Source organism: Microtus ochrogaster, linkage group LG1 (genome assembly GCF_000317375.1).
Source record: "Microtus ochrogaster isolate Prairie Vole_2 linkage group LG1, MicOch1.0, whole genome shotgun sequence".
Taxonomy (NCBI): domain Eukaryota; kingdom Metazoa; phylum Chordata; class Mammalia; order Rodentia; family Cricetidae; genus Microtus; species Microtus ochrogaster.
This window is the reverse complement of record NC_022027.1, coordinates 22,783,784-22,793,422: the sequence shown is the minus strand read 5'-3', so window position 1 is coordinate 22,793,422 and position 9,639 is coordinate 22,783,784. Positions and strand designations below refer to the sequence as shown.

The following is a 9,639-nucleotide window of genomic DNA, read 5'->3' as shown; positions in this document are numbered from 1 at the left end:
TCAGTATTTAGGATTGAATTTAGGGCTTTCTGTGTGTTAGACAAGTGCTCCTCCATTGACACATATCCCCACTCCCCAGAGTGTCTTGAAATAATCATGATTAAGAGGTTCTGGTTGAGGAATCCAAAATTCGATACGGGAAAGCCTGGTGTAATTCACTGTGTTAATGGGTAAAAGAGAAAATTCACACAGTTATCTTATAAATGCTGACAGGAGGCTTGATAAAGCCTTGCCTCGGACAGCACTGGCAGGCCTGTGACAAAGGAGCCGCGCATGAGTTTGCTAACGACAGAAGGCCTAGTAGAGCTTGTTAGATGATACGGATCTGCAGCTGCAGCTGGCCAGACAGAGAGAGAAGCTGCACAGACCAGGGGCAGCTTCTGTGTGGTGGGGAGTTGCGGGGACAGAAAGGCTGTTTTAGTGTCGTGGAGTTCCAAGTTTATTGTGGTTAGGCTATTGCTAACCAGGCAGTTCTGGCCTTGCCACAAGTCAGGAATGGCTCCTTGTGACCTCCTATTCTAAACGCTAAACCTGGCTCAGAATTTACAGTCTTGACTCGCTATGTTTAATCCTTCCCGGTGTTCTGAGGCAGCAGCGGCCTTGATCTCAGTCCAGCCAGACCTGAAGCAAACACAGTCTTGTTCTAAGGCTAGGATAGCTCAGCACAGCTAGCCATCCCAGAACGGCATTCATAATAATGTTTACCATCCACTTATGATTTATTAAAAATGCCAGATTAACACGGGCCAGGAACATGCACAAAATGCTACTTGTAAACATGTGTGTGTACTGTGAGGGCAAAAAGGCTGGGACTGTAGCTCTTGCCTAACACGCACAAGGTCCTGGGTTCAATCTGTAAGCACAGGGTGAGGTGGAGGAGAGACAGAGCCGGGGAGGGAGAGATTGGGAGTTCAAAGTTCCAGCACTCGCGAAGCTGAGAGATGAAAATCCAAGTGCAAGGCCAGCCTGGTTGCATGGTGGGATGCTGTCCCCAATAACAATGACAACCAAAGGCAGGGAGCCCATTTCACAGGTGCTACAAATAAAAAATAAAATGCTGGCATTTTTAACAAATGTTCTCAAGATCCGTGTATACACCTTCTAGAAAGACAAGTCCCACATTACCATAGAAACGGGTTAATGCTCCCCAAATGCTGTGAGTCATCTCTCTTTAGAAATGCATCAATTGGGATTGAATGTCACCGCTAACAAAGAGAGGGACCTGTTGGTGATCTCATTGCAGAGTTATCATTTCTGGTTTGGTTTTGGGTTTTTTTGAGTAAGGGTATTGCGTAGTTGGCACCAGCTCCCGTGGTGTAATGGTTAACACTCTGGAGTCCGAATCCAGCGAACCGAGTTCACATCTTATTGGAATCTCTTCCTTGAGGAAGAGACCTGGTCAGTCATCCTCGTCAACTCAGACCATGACACCCAACATAAACGTGTAGCCCATGCATGCTTCAGCATTGTCAGGGGCACGTGTCACTGTTGCATTGTGTAGTTAAGGCAGGCCTTGAGCTCCCAGTCTCTCTTCAACCCCCCTGAGTGCCGGGTGACAGGTGTCTGTCACCATGACACTCATTTCTGTCTTCAGAGAAGTAATTAAGGTACCAGATACCTATACCTTTCCTTTACTAGTGGGGAAGAAAACCTGTGTTTATTTTAGGGGAAAAATTGTGTGTGTATCTTGTGCCTGTGCATGTCTCCTGTGTCTTGTGTGTATCTATGTATGTCTCTGTGTGTATCTGTGTGTGTCTGTGTGTGTCTATGTCTCTGTGTATCTGTGTTTGTGTATATCTGTGTGTGTCTATGTCTGTGTGTATCTGTGTTTTTGTGTATCTCTGTGTGTGTCTGTGTCTTGTGTGTATCTGTGTCTGTATGTGCCTGTGTATGTATCTGTTTGTATGTGTCTGTCTCTGTGTGTGTCTGTGTGTCTATGTGTGTCTGTGTTTTCTCAAAGAGACATAAAAGGGAAAAGGTATCCAGGTGTGACAGCGCCATCTGTAATCCCAACACTTGGGAGGGTGGAGGCAGAAGGATCAGAAATTCAAGGACAACCTTGGCTACAGAACCAATTCCGAGTCAGCCTGAGCCATATGAGATCTTGTTCCCCCCCCAAAAAAAAACAAAAATAAAAAGGGAAGATGTTTCCATAGAAACTGATATACATCACTGTCTGAATGTTGAATAAATGGATTCTGTAGTGAACAAAGGGTCACACAGCACCCAGTGACTAGTGTTCTCTGTGTCCCTGAGTCCTGTACTTCTGTGTCTTATCTTAAGAAACTGAAATGAGGTTTACTTTGGGTTCCAGTAAGCATCTATAATAGCAACCAGTTGAGGCATTAGCTTGGCGGGGTCTCCTTGGTGGCAGTGGCAGGAGGTGTCAAAGGTGGTGGAGGGGTCTCAGAACAAAGTAGATGGAGAAGCAGGTCTCATGGCAGCCTCAGGCTCCACTTCAACCCTTGGCTGCAGGTTACATTACTCCGGCTCATCTTCCTGTCACAGCTGCCATGCCTCCTTTGGAGAAGAAAGACCTAGAACTGTGAACAGCATGTATGAAGCCCCGGATTTGATCCTTGCACGAAGGTACCAAGTAAACTGGGTTTGGTGGAACAGATCTGCAATCCCAACACTCAGGAGGTGGAGGGAGCGAGGATCAAAAGATTCAGTTCCTTCCTGGGTAAATAACAAGTTTGAGGCCAGCCTGGGCTACACTATAAAACTCTGTCTCAAAATCCAAAGTTAGATAACCATAAAATAAACAATTGTTCCCTTGTAAACCCGGAGATCACAAGAACCATTTGATGCCAACAGCCATACCTATAGGCAAAGATGCCATCTGCAGGCCCTGAGTGGATTTGTGGAAACATTCGACCAACTGCTTCAATGTGAAGCATGCACACCTTCCCAACCACTACAAAGCTAAACATACACTCACCTATCAGAGGCACGTTTTCTGAGGCTGGCATGATCTCTGCCACCATTAGCTGAAACACAGTCATAGCCAAGAGGATGGTCACTCCCAGGGAGACCTTCTCCCCCGAGGCTGCTGGGAGATAAAAGCTCAAGGGAGCAAGGAATGATATGAGGACACAGGGGATGAGGAGGTTGACGATGTAGAAGGAGGACCTCCTCTTTAGGAGCAGGGTGAAGGTCACGTCTGGGTACGGCTCCGAGCAGCAGCCATAGGAGATGACGTTCTTCACAGCTGGCATGCCGTGGACCTCCCATTCCACATCCTCAATGAAATCAGAGAGGTCACCGCTGTCCAGGGCATTGAATATGTCCACCTGGTTGCCGTTGTAGGTCCAGGAACCAAAGGTCAGGTTACACTGCTGGCTGTCAAAGGGGAAGTAGGTGACATCGACCACACAGGAGCTTTTGGTGATGGCTGGTGAATCCCAGGTGATGAGGCCATCGTACCGCAGAACCACATTGGTGTTCACGGGTTCTGAAGACTCGTCGTCAGCCCTGGAGGGCAGATGGGGAGACAATTACAGGTGCTTGCTAAGGAGCCTTACCGACTTACCCCTGAACAGTTCATCACCCTGTGTCTATGACTTCAGCATCTTTGGCAGTGGGTCCCCTTTCTCTGTCCCTCTAGCATGTGAGTTTGGAGTCACTTCCAAGGCACCTTCTCCTCCACCTCCTGCAACCGATCTGGACCACTTCCCTTACCATCTTCCGTAAAGCATCTCTGCTAGGTTCCTTCCATCCCATGTCATTGCTGCCCATGATCTAAACATCCAGAAAAGAAGGCAGTCTGTCAGGGCTAAGATCTGGTTCTCTGGTTTTGCTGCTGCCCTCAGAGGTGAGTGTGTTCATTTGAAAACACAGAAGAAAAAGTCACTCATCTGTAATATTACAGATGTTCACTATTTCCCAGGGTATTTTCTCTTACTCTGTCAACATCGGCCCCTACTGCTTCTAGGTATGAGACCTCTACTTTCTTTAGGGAGTTGGTCTTCCTCCACTGTCACTATAAGGCAGAGGTACTGTTGGTATGAGCTCGTGAGCGCGTAGCTTGCTGCTCTAGTACAGAGTCGCTGGCGCAGGTTTAACTTAGCGGCTGTGTATGCGTGCAAAGAAGAATTTCAACAAAGCTGTGCACTGCGGCGCCCAGTAGAGCCAAGAGGGTAGGGAGAGCCCTGTTTGTTCTGCTTGTTCCCCGGGGAGAACTGGTAGAACCTCCAGAAAACACTGAAGGATCATTTATATCAACAGAATTCTCAGAGCTTACTTTGTGGATGAAAGCGGTGATGGATCCCGTGACTCATCATGGAAAGAGGGTTGGGAATGAGGGAGAAGGAGGAGAGAAGGTAGAGCAGGGTAATAAAGTCTCAGTTCTTAAATGTTAGCTTGTTTGGAAGGCATGGGAGACATTTTCCTGCTCCCTTAAAATGAGGAATGGACAACAGGTCCACTCTGCAGCTACTGAATTCAAGTCTGGGTTTTATCAGGAACTGTAGGTAATTTCAAGTATACTTTACAGTCTGAGAAACATGAACCATACCTGTGTACGCAGGCCTGTTTGACTCTGAGAAAAGAGTCAAAACAGTCCCAAGATTCCATCCTCTCCTGACTCTATAGTCTGAAACCCACTGGACAATTCTAGGTGGCCCATCCTGTTGAATCTTGGTTGCATTTCTGCCACATAATCTTTGGACCATGAGCAGGTTAAATCGTTTCTCCAGAAATCCTTACGTTGAAGTCCTAGCTTTCCAGCACCTCAGAATGCGAGCTTATGGAAGAACAGAGCTCAGTTGGAATGGTGGTAAACTTGGGAGGTTGAGGCAGAAGGATTGCCAGATCCAGGATAGCTCAAGCAAAACAGCAAGATCCTGTCTTTAAAAACAAAGGACCATCAACATACAAACCTCGTAAGAGGAAGAGAAGAAGGAGAGGGGAGGAGGAATGGTTACGGCAGGTGCCCAGATGCCATGAGTTAAGATGCTCATCAGGCTGGAACAGGGGGTCCAAGAGAGGGGATTCAGGCATAGGACACACAGAGGGAGATGCCCCCTGCCCCACCCTGTGAAGATGAAGGCAAAGATCAAAGTGCTGCTTCTACACCTCAAGCGAATAGCAAATGCTAGAAGCTGGGGCAGAGGCACGGAATAGGCTCCTGTAGGAAGCCCACTGACACTTTCTTCTCCTGCTCCAAAAGCGTGAGCTGACAAGTGTCTCTTCTTCAAGTCCCCAGTCTGTGCTTAGAGCTTGTTTCTTAGGAAACTAACACGGCCTCCGATTTTGCACCTGAAAGGGGGAGTATAGACTTTGATAGTCTCCTTCCAACTCTAGGCTTTCCGGAGCTGATACTCTTATCATCTGAGAGTTGGACTAGGAACACAGATTCATATTTCATGTGTAATTTAGATGTCCCCTTGATATCATGTTGAGGTTTCTACTAAATCTGTAGGTTCGTGGCAGGGAATCATCTGGTCCGAGGTGTACTTACTTGTTGTACAAGACAATGTCGGGTCTCCACACGAGGTCACTGGGGATCCTGATGGAGTCTAGCCCATCATACTGGTCTCGATCCCATGTGAGGTATGCGTCATGCCATGTTTGGCGGATCCACAGATAGGCCGTCAGAATCTGATTTCTCTCATCCTAAGCAACGAAGCCAGATGTCACTTTATCCGGTATAGATTTTCAGCTGCGGGACACTTATTCTTGATAGCAGGAATCTCAAGGAAGCCCATCTCTTTCCACCCACAAATGAGACCTTTCAAAATTCTATCTGGTTGATGGATTACCAAGGCTACACCTAATGCCTCCTTGATGGGTGTGCAGAAGGTAAAAGAGACAGGTATTTAAGACTTTATATCTTTCTATGAATCAACTGCTCAATTTTCTCTGAAAATGGATCAACTACCAATACATTTGAGCCAGGAATTGGGAAATATCTACCTCATGCAAAAGAAAACATCATTCAAATCTCATAACAGTGTGTAATTAAATATTTATATGCAGGAAATCAGCCATGTCATGTTTTTTATAATTGTGATTAAATCCACATAACATCTAAGTACTATGTTAGGAGACTGGAGTTCAGTGTATGTACAGGAGACCTAAGTGTAGTGCACAGAACCCATGCTGGGCAGCTCCCAACTGCCTATAATTCTAGCACCAGGGGCTCTAATGCTGTCTTCTGGCCTCTGCAGTCACTGCAATAATATACACAAGAGAACATACAGGCACCCATATACAAGTAGTTAAAATAAGATATTAAAAAGCTCCATTTTAGCCATTTTATAATTGTCAGTGGCTCCCGGTAATTTACCATACTGTATAATCATCTCAATTATCTAACTCAGGGACATTTTCATCACACCTAAGAGAGACAACATAGCCATTAAGCAATTGTTGGTCCCTCCACCAGTCCCTGGCAACCAACACTGTTTTCTGTCTGAATGGACAGACCTATGTTGAACACTTCATGAATAGAATCATAGCACATGCAACGCTGTTTCTTTTGATTGCTCTAGACTGCTAGTGCTCCTGGCCAGAACTGTAGGTGCCAGCAGCATTAGTGACATTCGAAGGCATTTGGTGAAATGATTCATTTAGTAGAAAGCTTCCTTTTCCTGGCTCTCTCTCCTCCTGCAAGCTGTACCCAGCACTGCCCATGTCACTCTCTCCCGTGGTCCCCTTAAGACATCCCCTTTAGAAGCAAACGCTCTTTCCAAAGTGTCACCCTCCCGTGCCGCTCACCATGTCCTTGATCTGAGAAAGTGTGATCTGCAGGGTGACATTCAGAACCGTGTCCGTATCTTCTACTGGACGCAGGGCATTGGAGTAATCTTCAAAAAGATCATTAAACAGTTTCTGAGCATATTTTCCATCTGCTGCTTCTCCAGCTGCTCAAAGAAAGGACCCGGATCAGCATTTCAAAACAAGAACATCACTGGGATAGCAATGGGGGGAGGGCTCCACATCAGCTAGGGACAACTTCGTTCCAGTGAGTTCTTTCTCTAGCTGGTCCTACCTACTCTGATCATCGTGAGTAAGAAAGGGATACGGACATCGGCTCTCCTGTCTTTCCAACCCTACCCCATCTTCTACCAAAGAGAAGGCTCTAGAGGAGCCCATGGGGAGCATGGTACTAGACTCTCACCTCTGAGTCCAGAAGCAGCGAAATACATCCAGCAAAAGGAGAGGTAGGAATGGGGCCGGTTCATCTTTTTCCACACTCTAGAACGCCCCAGTTAGATAATGAGGACTTCCACTTCCATCTATGAAGGGCACAAAGAGCCCTCACTGCCACAGATGGAGATGGAGACTGCCTGCCCCTGCTCCTGCCCCCTCCCCGCCATGTAAGCTGAGACTTGCAGCTCTGGTAACTGTGATGGCAGGAGCTGGGGGTGGGGTGGGGTTTAGGCAGTGCTGCTCTTGGGGCACAGAACCCTCTTAGCGCACAGCTACCCTCCATCCAGACCAAAGAAGAAAAGGTAGAAGCAGGAACCAAGGGCACACTTGATGCCTAGAGACCCCATGTTAGCAAAATGGGGGCTTGCTACACCTGCCACAGCGGATTCAGTTTGGGTGCAGAGTCTAAGGGAGGCTAAGTGACTACAGACACAAAGCTGACATCCAGAGACCAGTAGCATTTGAAGGAGACGGGGCTGCCTGTCTCTAGAACAAGTAAATGTTTGAGTTTCTTCCCTCCCTGTTTCTGGCCACTTCTCCCACTGTCCCACTGGGCACAGACCTTACGGAGAAAATGGGCAAGAGTATACATGTGACGGTCTGCTGAATGGGAGTCGACACTGACCCCAGAAGAGCTGCACTGTTTCCAATTCGAGCTGGAATCAGACACCTGGCTGTAGTGACTAACTCCAACTTTTACTGGCCCCCAAGTCTGGACAAGTTTCCTGGTCATTCCTAGAGTGTTCCTGAGCAAACTGACAAGGAAAACAAGCCCTGTCCCCCAAAGCTACCACTCCCCAGCTATGTAGCCGGGACAGCATTGAGGACGCGCTAATGATTTACAGCTCAGCTCAGCTTCGTAGATTCAGAATGTCTCCATTTACGGAGTCAACCAGGCTTTGCCAGCACTTACAACAAAGGGTTCAAAGGCTAACCAGAACCCGCGAGACTAGCTTCTAACCATATGCTATCACCACACTTTTCAATGAAAAGGTTTCATTAAAACGCTATTTTATATAATTTCATTCACTTTTCACATAACTAATTTTGTACACACACACACACCAATTTCCAATTGCATCTGTAGTCTGGGAGTTCACGGCTGTTCTCTTGTCTAAGGAAGCTGTATTGGAAACCAAATTACGATAATTTGGCTGCCTAGAGTCAAAGCAAGGAAATGAGATAGCTCTATTCGATCAGGTTACAGGTAGCTGATGAGTCACCCCATCCCTGTTGAGGAATACACCTCCCATATGGAACAGACACCCAAGCCGCCAGCTGAGAGGGTTTCTAATTGTCCACCCACCTCTACTCTTTGAGAAGACATTATCTCCCTCTCAGCCCAGTCTCAGTCATCCAATGACACAAGTCCTAGACCCTGGGACCACGCTTCCTTCAACAAACCACTGCTCTCCAGTGTCCAAGGCAGTTTTGTTTAACCCTGAATTATCCTATGGGGAAGCCAAGGTCCCAAGATGCACGTGGGCTTGCTTCTAGCACCTACTGGTCAGTGATGGGATCCAGGCCACCTACCTGAATTATTATGCTCACAACATGAACGTGCCTGCCCTGGTTTTTAACAGTATGACTTTGGATGCAAGGAAGTGATATTTTGCTTGCGGGCTAACACTCTTTCTGCCTGACCTCCTGTTTTTTTTTTACTCCCCACAGTCCTCTGAGAAGGCTCTGGGAACTGATGCTCAGGGAACACTGGGTACCAGCTGCCCTAGTAGCTGATTCTGGTTACTCATGCTCCACTCTGTTCATTCAGTGGGTCCCTTAGAATTAATAATACTACTAATAATAATGATGAAGAAAGCTGATGGTCACCTCTTAATGCTAACAATGTGCCAATTAAGCTAACACTTAACTAATTGGTCAATTAACTGTTTTTTTTTTTTTGGTGGGAGTGAGATGTTCCTTGAGGCCAGGCTGCTAAAGAATACGAAGTAAACCAGCCCTGCCTCTCTGGGATGAAGCCTACTTGATCATAATGTATAATTTTTTGGATGTGTTATCCTCCTGGATATTGGAAGGAGAGAAGATTGCCAGGCAAAAATTGAAAACTTGAGGGTGGGGGTAAGGAGAGATGGGGAGAAAAAAGTGAGAAGGGGGGATGGGGAGAGCTTGGGATAATGGGATGGTTGGGATGGAGGAAGGGTGGATATGGGAGCAGGAAGGTATATATTTTAATTAAGGGAGCCATTTTAGGATTGGCAAGAGGCTTGACTCTAGAGGTGTCCCCAGATGACCATGGAGATGTTCCCAGCTAGATCCTTGGGCAGCTGAGGAGAGGGAGCCCGAAATGGCCCTATCCTATAGCCATATTGATGAATATCTTCCATATCACCATAGAACCTTCATCTGGCAATGGATGAAGCTAGAGACATAGACCCACATTGGAGCACTGGACTGAGCTCCCAAGGTCCAAATGAGGAGCAGAAGGAGGGAGAACATGAGCAAGGAAGTCAGGACCGCGAGGGG

At 46.9% G+C, this 9,639-nt stretch overlaps 1 protein-coding gene across 1 annotated transcript in view; it reads right to left on the bottom strand.

The window, feature by feature from the left end:
- Chrna9 (cholinergic receptor nicotinic alpha 9 subunit) overlaps positions 1-7,187 on the bottom strand; it is a 10,319-nt gene extending 3,132 nt beyond the window's left edge. Inside the window, exons 1-4 of the mRNA XM_005359277.2 lie at positions 7,124-7,187; positions 6,721-6,866; positions 5,462-5,616; positions 2,942-3,474 (exon numbers count right to left, since the gene is read on the bottom strand). Of these exons, the coding sequence (XP_005359334.1) occupies positions 2,942-3,474; positions 5,462-5,616; positions 6,721-6,866; positions 7,124-7,187 (898 nt within the window). The remainder of the gene's footprint in view (positions 1-2,941; positions 3,475-5,461; positions 5,617-6,720; positions 6,867-7,123) is intronic.
- Between the last annotated feature and the right edge of the window lie 2,452 nt (positions 7,188-9,639).